Source organism: Canis aureus, chromosome X (genome assembly GCF_053574225.1).
Source record: "Canis aureus isolate CA01 chromosome X, VMU_Caureus_v.1.0, whole genome shotgun sequence".
Taxonomy (NCBI): domain Eukaryota; kingdom Metazoa; phylum Chordata; class Mammalia; order Carnivora; family Canidae; genus Canis; species Canis aureus.
This window is the reverse complement of record NC_135649.1, coordinates 5,953,169-5,970,025: the sequence shown is the minus strand read 5'-3', so window position 1 is coordinate 5,970,025 and position 16,857 is coordinate 5,953,169. Positions and strand designations below refer to the sequence as shown.

The following is a 16,857-nucleotide window of genomic DNA, read 5'->3' as shown; positions in this document are numbered from 1 at the left end:
TGCCACCTGCCAGTCTCTGTTACTGTCCCATTTCAGGAGAGACCGGCACACGGGACCACTGGCAAATGAGGACCGTTAGTGGTTGGGAGAAGGTCCAGCCTTATTGTAACGTCCACCACCACACCCCTGCCCTAAGAATTTGCTGTTCCTGTGACATATCCCAGGATGGGAGAGCAAGGGGAACCGAAGAGAAACTGAGCAGAATGAGCTGTCTGCACACGACCCTCTCAGACCACATAGGATTCAATGGCCGTGACGCTGGGGCAGTCTTCTTGCCTCACTGGGGGCAACTCAGACCTCCCACAATTCCAGGAAAAGCTCAGGGCTGGTTGGCTGGCTCAGGTCTCAGGGCACCCCTCCCTGACTTCCTGTGGGATAGTGGCCGCTAGACACAGTCCTGGAAGGCAGTGTGACCCCGGGCCCCTCATGTCCTCTCTGAGCTCAGCTGCTCTGTGGCCATGAGGCAGCTGCCAGCAGGGCTCCCTTGGCCTCAGACAGGACCCTTCTCTTCCGTTCCTGAAAAACCAAGTGAATGCAGGAGCGCACATCGACGGTACTTTGGAAAAATGACACACGGCATAGATAAGAAGCAAAAGTGAACACTGTTTATTTTCCTATTTCCACACTCCAGCACTTGCCTGCTGCACTCTTGGCCTTTCCAATAAATTCCAATGCCAATGCCCTGTGATTTCATCCAGAACCCAAACAAGGAGGGAAGGTCTCCCAACTTGTATCCAGGACATGACAAAACTCTTAACTCTTGAACTGGGGAAGTACGAATGGGAAGGGGTGTATGTCACTCACACTGGGCTGCAGAAAACTTCTATCTCAAAGAACAAACATGGAGAGCTTCCTCAAAGCAACCAAACACTGGATGTTGGGGTTATCGCAGAGCCCAGGGCCCCAGAGAGGCTCTTGGCCCTGCATTCTCCCAACCTGCCCTGGCCCTTAACTCCTGAGAACACCCAGGACTTTCTCTTTACACACCCAACAGGAAAACACAGGGAGGAAGCACCCTAAGGTCTCCCTTCATGCCGACCCCACCAAAGCTTGGAAAGGGCCTAGCTACCCCTGGGGCTCTGGCCCCATCTTCCTTACCCACCAACCTCTTCTCACAGGGCCAGGGAGGAACTCACATCACTGCTACGGACCAGGAGCACATAGTCGATGACCTGCAACTTACTGGTTTCCTCATAGGCCCTGGGACCCCACAGGAACTCGTAATAGGCAGGATCGATCCCGCCACCTACCGGCATTGCATGTAGCATTCCTGCACCCAGACATTGGTGAGGAGGTCCCTGGGCTCCCCATAGATGATGTGCTCTTGTCCATCGTACACCCCTGTGACCCCCAGAGCCTCCCACACCTCCTCCTCGGTGGCACAGTCGTCCTGCAGGAGGACCAACCACAGGACCAGCCCCAGGAGGCTGGTCTTGGGCAGGCCCCACTGATCGCTCAGCATCCCATCCCAGGTGAGGCCCAGGATGGGGTTGAGGACGTAGGAGTGCTCCCTGGGATCCACTTCAATCACGTCTAGGCCAAAGACCAGCTGCATGCATCTGGATGCTTGGCTCAAGATGACGGGGAAGTCGTCCTGGTATTCTGGAGTGACGACCTCCAGCATCTCTACCTTGGTGGTGGGCTGCTTGATGCGATACTTGAGAAGCAGGAACATCAACAGGGCAAACATCTTCATGTGGAAACTGCCCTCCACCAAGGACTCCTCATCTCCTCCCTCCGCTGGATGCTGGGGCCAGGAAGCTCAGGCTGATCAAGGCCACCAGAAGCCCCACCACTGGGGGAGGGGTCAGCACTCTGAGAGCACTGGGTAACACTCAGGGCCGTGGGAGTAGCAGATCCCTCCTCTGGGGGGCCAAAGACCATGCTAGAAAAGGACAAGGAAGGGGAAGAGGAGAAGGAGGAGAAGGAGGGGGGGGGAGGAGGAGGAGGAGGAATACAGAATGAGAGGAGACACAGGGTACGGAAGAGAAGGGGGAGAAGGGGAAGATGGAACATCTTTCTTTCCCTCCTCCTCCACCTCAGCCCCAGAGAGCTGGGCATCCACCAGGCCCCAGGCCTCTTCTGGGTCTTCTGCCACCTTCCAAAGTTCGATGCTCTTACCTAGGGGCATGGTAACACATTCAGGCTGAACCTGAAGACAGTTGGGAGAGCTTGTCAGGGGGCAGCCCGGCCAAGATACCCTGAGGTGCCAGGGCTGACAGGGGGCTGTGCCCGGCTCCCCTGCAGAGAGCTACACTGTGTTGGGCTGGGAGAACCCCTGAAACCAGGGACGGAGAGAGTGTGCACCTCACCTGGACAAGTGGCACTGGCCCGCGTCAACTCTGGTCTGTGACCTGAGGGACCCCTGCCTCAGATCGATTCCTCTGCTGTCACTTCTTGAAGTCCCTGCAGGAAGGAAGGAGAAGGCGCCTCTGGGTGCAGACCGCCAGCCCAGCCCTGGGCCCCAGTGTGGACAGGAGGGCTGGCACATTCTCTGGGAGGTCTCCAGTAGTCAAGGTGGGGAGTCCCCTCCTTAGCCTCTCAAAAGACTGCCCCGGCCTTGTCCTTCTCAGGCCAAACTGTCCCTGCAAGATCACAGGTCCCCAACACTCAACAGGAGGAAGCCAGGGGCCCAGCTGTGGCCAAACCTGCCAAAGTCTCCAGGACTGGTCCTGGATCATGCACAAGGGATGGGCCAGCTCTGGCTTCCATCTGGGCTCGAATGGGGCGCCTCTCGCTCTTCACCTGGAGCACACAGAAGGCCAGAGAAGAATCCTCGGCTGGCCCTGAGGCCACCCTCCTTGCACCTTCCTTGCAAGGGCCCCTGCCACGACCCTCCACCAGCCAAAGTCCAGAGAAATCAGTCGGTCTACCCTCCCACCCCTCCATATGGTCCACACAAACGTCCGGGACGGCCCGGTTCCTAGGGATCCTGCTGAGGAAGGCATCTGCTCATTTCTCACCTTGACCCCTGCTAGGGCCTGGATCACGGCCAGGGCAGGGCACCCGCCTCCTCTGCTGACCTAAGTCCAGACACTCAGGCACAGGCCCTCTCCTCTCTGAGCTCAAGGATCTGGAGAGGAGGAGGGGCTCCCCCAGACAGGACCGGCCCTGGTTCCCTTCCCAGGGCTGCCAGGGAGGGGCACCCAGATTTCGGGGCAATAACCTCCTGGACCTGAGGCCTGGCTAGGGGGCCACCGACCCCATCAGTGTGGGGTGGGCAGGGGTCCACCCTCTGCCCCCTCAGGGAAGCCCTGCTCCTGACCCCAAGGGTCCCCAGTGTCTCGGGAGACCCAGATGTGGAAGTCTGGCCGCCCTGCCTCAGGCTGGAGGGCAGATCCCCAACTCCCAGGGGAACTCAGCCCTGGCGACTATCTGCCTGTTCCCCTCTGGCAGCTCAGTGTCCATCCCTCGCCTTCCCTTAGCCCCTGGGCCCTCCCTCCGCCCACCTCAGCGTCTGCTCCCGCAACACCAGGCCTCAGGCTCTCGGGTACCCGGATGTGCCAGGCCTGCCGCACCCGCCGCCACCATCCAGCCCCATCCCGCTCCTCCGCGGCCTTCCCGGGCTCACCGTGGGCCCTGACCTCCGCCGGGTCCCCTCTGTCCCCCTGAGGGTCCATCCCTCGCCTCCCCTTAACCCCGGGACCCTCCCTCCACCCCCCTCAGCGTCTGTTCCCACCACACCAGGCCTCAGGCTCTCGGGTACCCGGATGTGCCAGGCCTGCGGCACCCGCCGCCACCATCCGGCCCCGTCCCGCTCCTCCGCGGCCTTCCCGGCTCACCATGGGCACTGACCTCCGCCGGGTCCCCTCTGTCCTGGGCTCCTTGGTCCCTCCCCCCCTCAGGCCCTGGCAAACTTCCCTTAGGATTGGGCTCCTGAGCTCCCTGGGCTCGGGTCCCCAACCCCCCCCAGCACATTTCCCGGGTGGCCGTGTGTGTCCGGCCTCCCCAGGGCCGTCCCCAACCCTGAGGTGGGGGCCCAGTGACTCTCCTCGCAGGGAAGAGTGGAGGCATGAAGGTGGGGTGGGGGACCCCCGCAGTTCTCCCTCAGCTCCTCACCCCACTCCGGGGAGGGCCCGGGCCCGTCCTGCCTCCGGGGACCCGAGCCCGCTGCCCCAGGCCCCGGCATCCAGGCCTCAGCTCGACGCCGCGGCCCCGCCTTCCCCCGTGTGGTCTCTCAGGGTTCAGAAAGGGCCCCCCCACCCCCCGCCGCCCTCCGGGGCCCCTCCCCCGCCCTCGGAGCCCCCTCCCGGGGCTACCTGCTGCCCGGCTGCCGCAGGCCCGGGCCTGGCCTCCTTCCAGGGGACCCCAATGCGCCGCCCACACGAGGCCCTCCGCTCCCTCAGACCTCCGAGGCGGAAGTCGGCCCACGTCACATCCGGACCCCGTGCCAGGGGTCCCTAAGGGCTGGTTGCACGTCCGCGGGAGATGGGCTCTGCGTGGCGGGGGTAGGAGGACACCTGTGGGAGGCTCCCTGGGTCCTCTCGCGGGTCCTCCCTCCCCGGACTCGGGCGGGCTGCGGCCTCGGCTCTCTGCAGACCTCAGTCGGTGCCCCTTACACCGAGCCTCTCAGGCCCCGACGTGTCGTCCCTGAGCGCCCGAGGGATGGTTGCTGCGGCTCGGGCCCCACCGGCTCTGCAGGTCCCGGGGTGGCCCAGGGCTGCCGGCAGGGGCACAGCAGGGTTCGGCGGCCCCCAGCGTCCTGGCACAGGTCGGCTCTCAGTCCTCACCCAGGAGGCCCTCATCAGGACACAGGCCTGCTGTGCAGCCGCAGCGCCCATAGCCCCGGGGCAGGGGCAGGGGCAGGGGCCGGGAGGAAGCGCCCCTTCCCACGGGGTCCCTTGGCCAGCAGCCAGACTTTAGGGACATCGTGTGAAAGGTTTACTTTCCTGGGGGCGGCCGAGCAGCTGCAAGGGTGTCTAGGGGTGTCCCGTATTGCGGGGCCCACTGCAGGGAGTTTTCCCCTGACATGCTGCGTCATCGGGAGAAACACACCGTCCCTCTCTACCTAGCGTGTGTCCTGTGCACGCGTATGTATAAGGTGTGCAGATTATAGGTGCTGGTATGCAAATGTACGTACATATCACCTAAATACGGACAGCGACACACGTATGTGCGTGTGTGTTCCCGTTATACATGCGTTTGTATATGTATTTATATAGGTGTAGACTATATATATACTTTATCAAAAATACCTTTTCTTACTGTGTGAATTGCTTTGATACTCCCTACTCTATTTCAGGTTGATTCTGTATATTCTACTTAAGTGATTTTTTTAAGGGGCATTCCTTGCCACTAAGATGATTTCAGGGGTTTATTTGCATAGACTCTAGAGTCCAATGCCTCAATCATCCTGTCTTTCCCCGTGTCCTCTTAGCACCCCAGGGCTAATGTCATGTGTACTCTGAGGCCTTGCCTCAGATTTATGCTGGGAAGCAGAAGCAGAAGTTGGAAATTGCTCCGCCTATCAATCCTGTCATCTGCATTGATGCAGGCTGCATTCCCTCCCCACATCCCTGATGTTCCCTGCATCCCCAACCCAGACTCAATATCCAGCTCAGCAGTCTTCAGGGTCCCCCAAGGCTTTCTCCTCATTTATTGTTCGGACGTTGTTTATTCTGTGTGTGTTTTTCAAGACTTTCATTTCTTTCTTTTTTTTTTCTTTTTTTTTTTTTAAGGTTTTATTTCTTTACTCATGAGACACACAGAGAGAGACAGAGAGGCAGCAACACAGGCAGAAGGAGAAGCAGGCTCCACGCAGGGAGCCCGATGCGGGACTCGATCCAGGCTCTCCAGGACCAAGTATCTGCCCAAGACTTCCTTTTTTTTTTAAGTGAGGTTTTAGTTGCACAGAAATGAAAACGGAAATTCCTTCCTCATCGTATTCTGATAGAAGCTTTTTCCATTAGCTAGTGCTGAATTTCTTTCAAAGGAGTCTTCTAGGGATCCCTGGGTGGTGCAGCGGTATGGCGCCTGCCTTTGGCCCAGGGCGTGATCCTGGAGACCCGGGATCGAATCCCACGTCGGGCTCCCGGTGCATGGAGCCTGCTTCTCCCTCTGCCTGTGTCTCTGCCTCTCTCTCTCTCTGTGACTATCATAAATAAATAAATAAAAATTAAAACAAAAACAAAAAAAACAAAGGAGTCTTCTATACCCAGTCGTGATCAGATGTTTTTAGTTCCATTATTTTGTCAATGTAGATAAATACAGTTGAAAGATTTTTCTTTTTTTTTTTTTTAAGGATTTTATTTATTTACTCATAGACACAGAGAGAGAGGCAGAGACACAGGCAGAGGGAGAGGGAGAAGCAGGCTCCATGCTGGGAGCCCAACGTGGGACCCGATCCCAGGTCTCCAGGATCACACTCCAGACTGCAGGCAGCGCCAAACCGCTGCGCCACCAGGGCTGCCCAAATACAGTTGAAAGATTTTTCTGACGTTAAGGCAGATTTCTGTTCACTGGGCACCGCCTCTCGTCCGTTTCGTTCACTACGATTTTGAATATGCATATACTTATTCAGGATATTTGCTGCTATATGAGTGCTTTTGGCTTAAGCGTTCTTTCAAGGTGGATTTCTCCTCTAGCATTTACATCCAGGAGCACTAGCGTGGGACATTTAATTGAAAACAATGCCCATATTTTTCTTTAGTTTGAAGGAGTTTTGCTAAGATGATGACTTCTCCCCAACCATTTGGCCGAATGAGACCACAGGGCGGTGGGGTGGGGGTGGGGGGGGGAAGGTGGGAGTCCAAAGTGGCCGAGGAGTTGAGAGACCTAAGTTCCTCTGGTCCCCGGAATTCAGCGAGACAGCTACTAAATCATTCTGAACCTCTGAGAACTGAACCGGAGATCTACAAAAAGAATAGCTGCAACTCTACAAAGAGAAAAGCATCCAGTTTCTGCAAGACAGGAGGTGTGGAGAAGTGAAATGGAAGCGATACATGGGAAGATGGGCGGGGGGGGGGGGGCAAAAGGGAGGCGATACATGGGAAGATACGGGGGAGCCAAAAGGGGGCGAGCTCCAGCAGCCTCCACCAGAGAGTGATGGAGCAGCAGAGAGCGCAGAATCCGGACCTTTAGAAGTCCGCTCCGGTGAGGGACGGCCCTGCCTGCCCGGTGCTCAGACAGTGAAGCGGGTGCAGAATCCTAGGTGGGACAGCGTGGTCTCAGGATCCCCCGGGGTCACAGGAACACTGACAGTGCCTGAGTGCAGCAGAGCTCCCAGACATCGGAGCAGGGAAGCCGGCTGCAGCGGGCTCTTGGCCAGTGGTGGCCGTAGCCCTGGAACCCAGCAGGGTCAGTGGGTCCCAGCACCCTCAGCGCGAAGGCTCTCCGAGCAGGAGCCCAGCAGGCGGCAGAACCGGCAAGCCCCCCCTTGCTCCCCCTGGGGAGGAGCAGCGCACATGCCCACACAGCAGGAATCCGCAGGGTTTGGAAGGCGAAGCAGGGTCCGTGCCTGAGATGGAAATGCTTGGTCACAGGCTGGGTGAGCACAGTGTGCGGTCCGGTACCAGGGAGACAGGAGTGATGGGTTGCCTTTCACTGGGGGTGCGCTAAGGAGCGGGACCCTGAGCTTTCGGCCCTGGGGCTGGGGATGAGGAGGCCACCACTTTCGCTCTCAGCCTCTAAAGAGGCCTGCAAGGCCTTCACGGAACAAAATCCACAGAGAGCAATCCGGACCAGATTACTTAGCCTGGCCCCCTGGCAAGGGCGGTGCACGCCCACTCGGGGCAAAGACCCCTGAGAATCAGCGCAACAGGTCCCTCCCCCAGAAAGTCAGCAAGAGCATGCGGCCCAGACCAACTTTACCGAACACTGAGAACCGCAAAACTCCAGCGCTAGGGGAATATAACATATACAATTCATAGCGTTTTCCCCCATGATTCTTTGGTCTTTCCATTTTATTTATTTATTTTTTTTTCGCTTTCCTTTTGCAACCAATTTCTTATTTTATCAAACTTTTAGGAAATATTTTTTAGTTTTCATTCTTACAGTTACATGCTATCCTTCCATTGTTTTTAATTTTATTTGTGTAAGTTTTTTTTTTTTTTTTCTTTACACCCTTGCGGTGCAGTTTCTTCCACCAGACCAAAATACACGTAGTGTACGGTATATGATTCTGTTTTCTTCACCTGTCTCATCAAAATCGCTTTTTTTTTTTCTCCTTCTTTGTTTCTTTCTTGTTAAGTTCTTTCTATGTTCTGTCTCCCTTTCTGATATTTCCCACTTATTTTTTGTATCCCCCAAATGAATGAGACAAAGACCCCTAACTCTGGGAAACGAACTAGGGGTGGTGGAAGGGGAGGTAGGCAGGGGGTGGGGGTGACTGGGTGACGGGCACTGAGGGGGGCACTTGATGGGATGAGCACTGGGTGTTATTCTATATGTTGACAAATTGAACACCAATAAAAAATAAATTTATAAAAAATAAAAAAATAAGGTCTTTCTAAATTTTCATCTTTACAGTTACATTCTATCCTGTCAATGTATTTAATATATATAATATATATGCAAGGTTTTTTTCTTTACAATTTTGAAGCCATCTTTTTTTTTTTTTTAATTTTGTTGTTTATTTATTCATGACAGACACAGAGAGAGGGAGGCAGAGACCCAGGCAGAGGGAGAAGACCGCTGAGCTGCCGGGGCTGCCCTTCTTCACAATTTTGAGATGTAGTTTCCTCTAACCGAAGGAAATACACTCAGAATATAGTGTATTGCTCTGTTTTCTTCACCTGTCTGTTGATATTTCTTCTTTTTTTCTCTTCTAATTTTCATTTTTACAATTGCATTCTATCCTTTCCTTGTATTCTATTCAATTTGTTTAGTACCTATAAAAGTTTTCCTTTTGTTACAATTTTGGGATTTAGTTTTCTAACAAACGGACCAAAATACACACAGGATCCAGTGTATTACTCTATTCTCTTCACCTGTCTGATTATATTCTCTCTTTTTAATTTTTCTTTTCAGTTCTGGGTCTCTTGTGATTTGTGTAGTGTATATTTCTCTGGGGACATTGTTGCCATTTCAGTATTTTGTTCTCTCATTCATCGATTCTTCTCTGCACAGATGGAAAAAACCTCATCTCATAAAAGAGAACCAAAGGCAGTACTGAATGCCAGGAACCTAATGAGTATGGACATAAGTAACATGGTAGAACTAAAGTTCAGAATAATGATTATAAAGATACTATCGGGGCTTGAATAAAGCATCAAAGACACTAGACAAAGCCTTTCTGGAGAAATAAAAGAACTAAAATCTAATCAAGTTGAAATTTCAAAAAGGCTATCAATGAGAAGCATTAAAAAATGGAGGCGCAAAAAAAAAAAATGGAGGCTCTGACTGCTCGGATAATTGAGGCAGAAGATAGAATTAGTGACATAGGGCAGCCCGGGTGGCCTAGCGGTTTAGCGCCTGCCTTCAGCCCAGGGCGTGATCCTGGAAAACCCGGGATCGAGTCCCATGTGGGGCTCCCTGCATGGAGCCTGCTTCTCCGTCTGCCTGTGTCTCTGCCTCTCTCTCTCTGTATGTGCGTCTAATGAATAAATAAATAAAATCGTTTTTAAAAGCCCCAATCAAAAGTTATAGGGTATCAGGTTGGATAAAAAAGTAAGGACCATTGATACGCTGCCTGCAAGAGACTCATTTTAGGCCCAAAGACACCTCCAGATTTAAAGTGAGGAGGTGGAGAAAGATTTATCATGCTAACGGACATAAAATGAAAGCTGGGCTGGCAATCTTTATATCAGACAGACTAGATTTTTTAAAAGATATTATTTATTTATTTATTTATTTATTTATTTATTAAGGAGAGACAGAGAGAGAGGCAGAGACACAGGCAGAGGGAGAAGCAGGCTCCCTGCAGGGAGCCTGATGTGGGGCTTGATCCCGGGACAATGGGATCAAGACCTGAGCCAAAGGCAGATGCTCAACCACTGAGCCACCCAGGTGCCCCCAGACAGACTAGATTTTAAAGCAAAGACTGTAGGGGCCCCTGAGTTGCTCAGTGGTTAAGCGTCTGCCTTCGGCCCAGGTCATGATCCTGGGGTCCTGGGATTGAGTCCAGTATCAGGATCTCTGTGGGGAGCCTGCTTCTCCCTCTGCCTGTTTCTCAGCCTCTGTCTCTCTCTCTGTATGTCATAAATAAGTGAATAAAATCTTTAAAAAAAAAAACACACACACTGGAAGAGCCAGAAGTGGCATGCCTTCTGTTAGAAAGCACTAAGAAGCACACAGTACCACCGAGGAGTAATGTTCTCCCGAGAAAGTTGAACTTGCTTCTGGCCTCCAACTGGGGTGAACGTATAGTGACAGGAAATACAGCTCTCTTCAGGAGAAGAAGGCACAGGGTCTGCTCTGTGGCGAGAGCTCTGGGTATCTGCAGGAACGTGTTTGCTTTGTTTTGCATCCAGTCTGCTCAAGAAAGGCACCATTTCCCTGCCTACCACAGTGATGCCACAACACTGCCCAGCAGCCTTGCCTATTCCAAGCCAATGGTGCCTGCCTTTCCCTTTATCCTGGGAGAATGGCCCCTGGATGCTTAGATCTGCATTTGCTCCCTATCCCTTAGGTCAAGTCAGAAAGCTAGGATAAAATCCTGGATCTGACAAGCCAGTTCACTGTACCCGTGCCACTGATCTTGGTGCAAGGCTGCTCTAGGCTCGGAGGATCAGGCCCTCCAGACTAGCCTCTCTAGACCTCTGCCTCCTGCTCTCTGTTGCAGAGCCCTGAGCTACTGCATGCTGTTGTCCTTCCCTGGGCATTTGCTTTTGCCACGCTGCTAGTGGTCCTCTTGGGACATCCTCAGGTCTCGCCCTCAATGTCACCTTTTCCATGAGTCCTTCTATGAATACCCAATCCTAAATTGCAACCCCTCCTCCCACCCCATCCCCAACACTCTGTATTCAGCTCTGTGGATTCGATTTGTTTCCATAGCATTGAAAACTACTCAGCCCACTTCACCTTTCACTTCATTTCATGATTCACTTCAGTGTACACCGCTACACATGCTAGGCTATGAGCACTACAGAGGCAACGAATCTGTTCAATGTTGTATTCTTAGAGCTTTGAGCAGCACCTGGCACATGGTACATGTTTACTACTCATGTTGAGAATGAATAAAGAACTGCCAGCTCCAAGGTCTTGGTCCTTGGAGCCTCTCGTCCCTAAACCCCCTTGGCATCTCTAACCCCCACAACTATCCAAACAGGCAAAGTTTTAATGCTCCCGTCCATGCTCTACTTATTGGCTCATGGACAAGGTAAGCCACTGAGTTTACCGGGGACTCTGGAGACCCCTAGCCCCAGTCCCTGGTTTGTGCTCCTGGTATTCTGGCAGAAGTCAGCGTAGTAGGATTCCAAACAACTATGGCTGACTGCACACTCTCTCCTGCCAGCAGGCAGCTATGGCCTTCACCCTTATGCTCTGCTCTTCCTTCTTGTTGGCTTCGATCTATAAGTTGCTACAGTCAAGGACTCACGTGTCCTGGGGTTTGGGTTGGGCCACAGAAGGTTTTACAGATAGCCAGTTCACACAGCGCATGCCCATTGATTCCAGAGGGCACACCCATGTTCACATATGACCATAAGAAGACTTCCCTAGCGAAGGTAGAAAGGAGGGTAACTAAGATGGTTTGCAAGGTTACTTTCAAACCCAAAACACTCCAACCACTAGGATTTCTCCCCATTTCCAGAATGCAGGTGCGCTCCTTGCCTTTGCACATACTGTTCCTGCATCTTGAGGTATCGGAGATACTTTACTTGCAATGAGAAGGGCTCTTGCTGTCGGTGCTGTCCTTCCTGATAATGCCAAAGGCCAGCCTTCTCGTGAGAAGGCATCAGACACACTCAGAGGGACATTCTACTACAACTGGACCAGTACTCCTCAGAAATGTCAAGGCCATAGATATAAGCAGAACACTGGCCTTCCAGAGATGTCCGCATCCTAATGCTCACAGCTGGAATATGTTAAGTTACACATCAAAGTGGAATTAACGCAGAAGATGGAATTGAAATTACCAATTGCCTGACCTGAAGATAGGGAGATTGTTCAAGATAATCCAGGTAGACCCAATGTAAATACAATGCTCCAAATGTGGAAGGAGACGGTCATGTGAGAGACTCAACTGCCCATTGCTGGCGTTGAAGATGGAGGAAGGGTCTCTGAGCCAAAGATGGTGGTCACCCTCTGGGTGCTGGAAAAGTCATGAAAACACATTTCTCCGTGGAGACTTCCCAAAGCATCACAGCCCTGCTGATGGCTTGATTTTAGCCCAGTGAGACTCTTCTGGGGCTTCTGACTTCCAACATTTGTGTTGTTCCATTAATGAATTTGTGCTGTACCACTAACTTTGTGGTGATCTGTTACAACAGCAATAGGAGGGCAGCCCTGGTGGCACAGCGGTTTAGTGCCATCTGGTGCCCGGGGTGTGATCCTGGAGACCTGGGATTGAATCCCAAGTCGGGCTCCTTGCATGGAGCCTGCTTCTCCCTCTGCCTGTCTCTCTCTCTCTCTCTCTCTCTCTCAATCAATCAATCAATCTTTAAAAAGAAAAACAACAACAACAGCTGTGGGAAAGTAATACAGTTTCAAAAAAAAAACAGGAAACATGAAGGAGCTATCTCATATTGGAGGACATGAAGCAGACATAATGACTGCATGTAATGTGCCATCCAGGGTTGCAAAGAAAAAGAGTACATTTCTACCCCTTTGACCCCAGGGCTCTTGGCCCCTTGGCCACTTTATGGTCCCTCCGACTGTACCACCACTCTGGACAATTGCAGGTGCCCAATTGGGACATACACAGGAGTCTGCGGCTGAGCTGGAGAGACAAGACCACCCATGAGGACAGTGCATGCCTCCCCCCACATTCCTCTTTGCAGGATCAAGCATCCTATCCCCCACAGTGAGAGAAACTGAGGGACAAGGTTGAGGGGCTGGGTCCTGACAGTTGGAGAATGGCCAGCACGAAGCTGGGGGTGTAGGAAACTGCATGAAGCTGTTTCTACAGAAGCCTCGGGAGCCAAGGGATTCGTTACCACACTGTGAGCTCACAGAGCACAGTCCACTGTCTTCTCTTACTAGGGGACATAATTCAGGCACACATGTTTTCCTAGGTGCAAGACTCCGGATTCTGCACCTTAAGGTGCAAGGCTGGGGTGGAGGTGTTCAAAAGAGGAGCTGCCCCACAGGAAGCTGCCTGTCCCCGGTGGTTCTTGTCAGAGAACTCCTGAGTCATAGCCACCGCTCTGTGCAGCTGGGACCCTCGTGAAGGCCACTGCGAGGTTGGCTTTCTGAGGCTGAGCCAGAGTGGGAGTGTGGACCTGTCAGCCATCCCAACAGCCGCCTGGGAACCTAGGGTCCCGAAACGGGCCCTTTGAGCAGAGGAAAGTGTAGTGAGTGACGGCGGTGGTCACCGGGATGCTCTGCCACACCCCGCAGGCCCTCGGGCTCACATGAGGATTTTGGAAGCAGCCGGGCAGGAGGGCCTTCGGGTCCCCAGGTGGCAAGCAGGCTGTGCAGAAGGTCAGCCGTCCCATGAGATGGGGTTGGAGGAGCACCTGCCATCCCAGGGCTGTGGTCTTGGCACAAGTCCCAGGAGCAGGCTCTGTGGAGCAGTCGCGGCTGGACGCGGGGACACCTCTGCTAATGTTGCTTGCTGTGGGGAACTGGTGGGTCCCACAGTGTTCTTACTCAGCGTTGAGAAGGACTGTTGGGCTGTAGCAGCCAGGACACCCCCGGGCCTCTTCCCCCTTTGTTGGAGTCATTCTGGGGAGCATCTCTTTAGCCACAGCCTCTTGTGTGGACACATCCACCCAGGCCCTGAACTGTCATTGCAGGGCAAAGCAAGTCAGACAGGAGCTCACTGGCCTTGAGGACTCACTCTCGGTCCTTGTCTTCCGGATCTGAGAAGCCTCTGCTTTTTCCCAGGCTGAGCAAAAGGCCTGCTCTACACTCTGGTCTCCTTTGCGAGGAGTTGAGCTGCTGCCTGGCTCTTGCCAGACCTGCCCTGTGGCAGATACCCATGCAGGTGCCTTAAGGCCCTTCGTGGGCAAATAAGTGTTTGCAGGTCTCCATCTGGCATCACTGAGAGCCTCCTGCTAAAATCCGGGGAAGACAGCTGGGAGGCAGGGCTAGCGCAGGGGTTGCAGGGCTCGAGGAAGGAATGGATTCCAGAAATGTCTATACGATTGAAGAATGCAGACTAGAGTATAATGCTGGCTTGGAAGTTAAAGGAGGGGAAAGAAGTGAAGAAGATTCAGGAAGGTTGTGTTCCACACTGCCTCGTTTTGTGTGCTTGTGTTTGATTTTCCTATGAATCTTTCTTTCTTTTTCTGAAACTTATCCATTACATTTTGTTCAGTTGCTCTTTGCCCTTTCTATTTTAAAAACTTCAATAAATTTTTAATTTTAAACTATTTTATTTTCGACTTGTAAAAATTTGCAAAGATAGTACAGAGTTTTTATATGCCCCTCACTCAGTTTCCCATTATGATGGAAAGCAGAAGCGGTTGCTTCTGTCAATGTGGTACATTTGTTACAATTGATGGGGTAATTTTGACACTTTATTTATTAGTAACTGAAGCCATACTTTACTCAGACTTCAGCAGTGTTTACCCAGAATCTATTTTCTGTTCCAGGATCCCTGCCAACATACCGCCTTACATTATTTCTAGTGTTTCTTTGGCTGTGGCAGTTTCTTTTTTTTGAGGAGCTTGACTCTTTTTGGGAGGAGTGATTAGATATTTTGTACATTGTCCCTCACTCGCAATGTTTCTGATGTTTTACTCATGATTAGTCTGGAGTTCTGTGTTTTAGGAAGGAAGACCATAGCGGTGAATTGCTACTGTCATGACATCCTATCAACACTACATACCAGTAGCTTGATTTATCACTGATGTGGTTTACCTTCACCACCTGACTGAGTTAATACCTCTTAGGTGTCTCCACTGTAAACTTACTGGTGTCAGCCCCCTTTGCATACTGTCCCCTTTGGAAGAAAGTCACAATATGTGGCCCACACCTCAGTTCTAGGGAGTTATGCTGTACTATCTTCAAGTGAGAGCATCTTCGTAAACCAGAATTGTTCTCCAATTGAGATCTGCCTATTTCCCCATATTTATGTTTTTAATAAGTCAACTTCTTTCATCAATATAGACACATGAGCATTTCTATTACACTTTAGGTTAAAATCCAACACCATTCTATATATTTGTGTTGTTTAAGTTGTTCCAGGTTTGGCCACTGGGCGCTCTTCCTGTTAGCTCCCTCTTTGTATACCTTCGTCACGCCCCTGGAAATGTTTTCATTGGTTTGTTTTTATGTATTTGGTTTTTTTAAGCTTTTCTTTATTTTCAGGCACTACAAGGTGCTTCCGGCTCAAGTTGCATATTTCTCTGTCCCATATCTAGAATCAGCTATTTTTCCATGGAGTCCATGTTCCATTTACTGTAGAATAGTATGAGAAACCTAGGTCTGTGCACTAAGTACGCACATTGCATCTGGGGTCATTGCTCCTACGGCTCCTTGGCTGACAAAGGAAGAAATTACATGTGTGTTCACTACCCTGTGTGTATTCACATTTGTATACAAATTTTAGATGTAATCTATATGTGTATTAAGCTACATAAAAGTTTTTACTGATGTTTTTGGCTCTAATCCTCCACCACATAAATCACTATAGCTTCCTCCTCTACAGTGAAAAACCTTGAGATTTGGAAGTTGCAAGTGTCCTTTTGTCTCTGCTGGGTAGCCCAAAGGCTTGGTTACCTCTGATCGAGCTGCTGAAATATAATTTGTGTATGTGTAATGCAGCAGTTCAGCTCCAGAACTCCATTGAACCTCATCGAAGTTATGCCTGCCCTCTAGCCTCTGGACTCTGATAAGGCTACCTGGCCCCTGTCTATGGAGCTCTTGGAAGGTCAAGAGTACCCGTTATTTGAGTGTCTGAACTGATGAGTAAATATAAATATCCGCGAGGACAAATTTGTTATGCCAAAGAATTCCAAATCCTTATTAATGTAGATAGTCTCCCACTCAAGGAGATGAAACCTAATCCTTACTCTCTAACTGTGGCCTGCACATAGTCACTTCCTTCCAGATAATGACGGAAAGAGAGAGAAAAAAACCTTTGGTGCAGAAGCTCAACCAACACCATCTCAGCCAGATGATCAAGATCACCCTCATCAGGGATGAGTCATATTGATAGAATGTACCCTTGATAGGACGTGATGAGAAGAGCACTTGACATTTCTAGACTTCCTCCCCCAAACTCATAACAACAGCCTACTTATGAGAAAGACACCAGACAAATACAAATAGAGGGATATTCTACAGTATACCTAACTAGTACTCAAAATCGTCATCATCAAAAGGAATGGAAAGTCAGAGAAACTGTCACTGCAAAGAGGATCTTATTTAAATGATGTAAAGACATAAAATAAATACGTGATCCTCTCAGGATAACCAAATGATGGATGAGGAAATTTTTATACATATAAAAGTTTTTTAACTAATACGCTAAGAACAAATGAGAGAACTAGAAAATTACCAGTCTGCAACCCCCAACACACAAATAAAAGTGGTGATCATCAATGAGTGCCAACTTCAGCACAGAGGACAATAGATATTATGTTCCTCATAGTGGAAGTACGTAGCATTATCTATGTACCAATCTTGTTTTTTTAAAAAAGAAAATACAGTAGAAAAACAAACATGCAAACTTAAATTGATCAAGTGTCTATTTGAGACTATCAATTTAAAGAACTAGGAGGTCAAAGTACATGTTTAAGGACACCAAAATGTTTTGTTCAACATAATTCAGATTATGGGAATGTCACAAAATTTGACCTGCTTTTTTCC

The 16,857-nt window shown here is 51.0% G+C and overlaps 1 protein-coding gene and 1 long non-coding RNA gene across 9 annotated transcripts in view; one reads left to right on the top strand and one right to left on the bottom strand.

Moving 5' to 3' along the window:
- Positions 1-583: 583 nt before the first annotated feature.
- LOC144308597 (melanoma-associated antigen 10-like) overlaps positions 584-16,857 on the bottom strand; it is a 202,684-nt gene continuing 186,410 nt past the window's right edge. Inside the window, exons 1-4 of one of the 8 annotated variants that reach the window (XM_077889350.1) lie at positions 4,260-4,637; positions 2,649-2,745; positions 2,313-2,406; positions 584-2,121 (exon numbers count right to left, since the gene is read on the bottom strand). In XM_077889350.1, the coding sequence (XP_077745476.1) occupies positions 1,247-1,696 (450 nt within the window). In that variant the 5' untranslated portion in view covers positions 1,697-2,121; positions 2,313-2,406; positions 2,649-2,745; positions 4,260-4,637 and the 3' untranslated portion in view covers positions 584-1,246. Of the gene's footprint in view, positions 2,122-2,312; positions 2,407-2,648; positions 2,746-2,963; positions 3,412-4,259; positions 4,638-16,857 lie in introns of those variants that run through there. The other 7 variants (XM_077889346.1, XM_077889351.1, XM_077889348.1 and 4 more) reach the window with 7 other exon arrangements.
- LOC144308598 (uncharacterized) lies at positions 4,298-6,700 on the top strand. Its single transcript, XR_013375017.1, has 3 exons — positions 4,298-4,711; positions 5,679-5,802; positions 6,264-6,700. It is a non-coding gene; the product is annotated as an uncharacterized LOC144308598 (long non-coding RNA).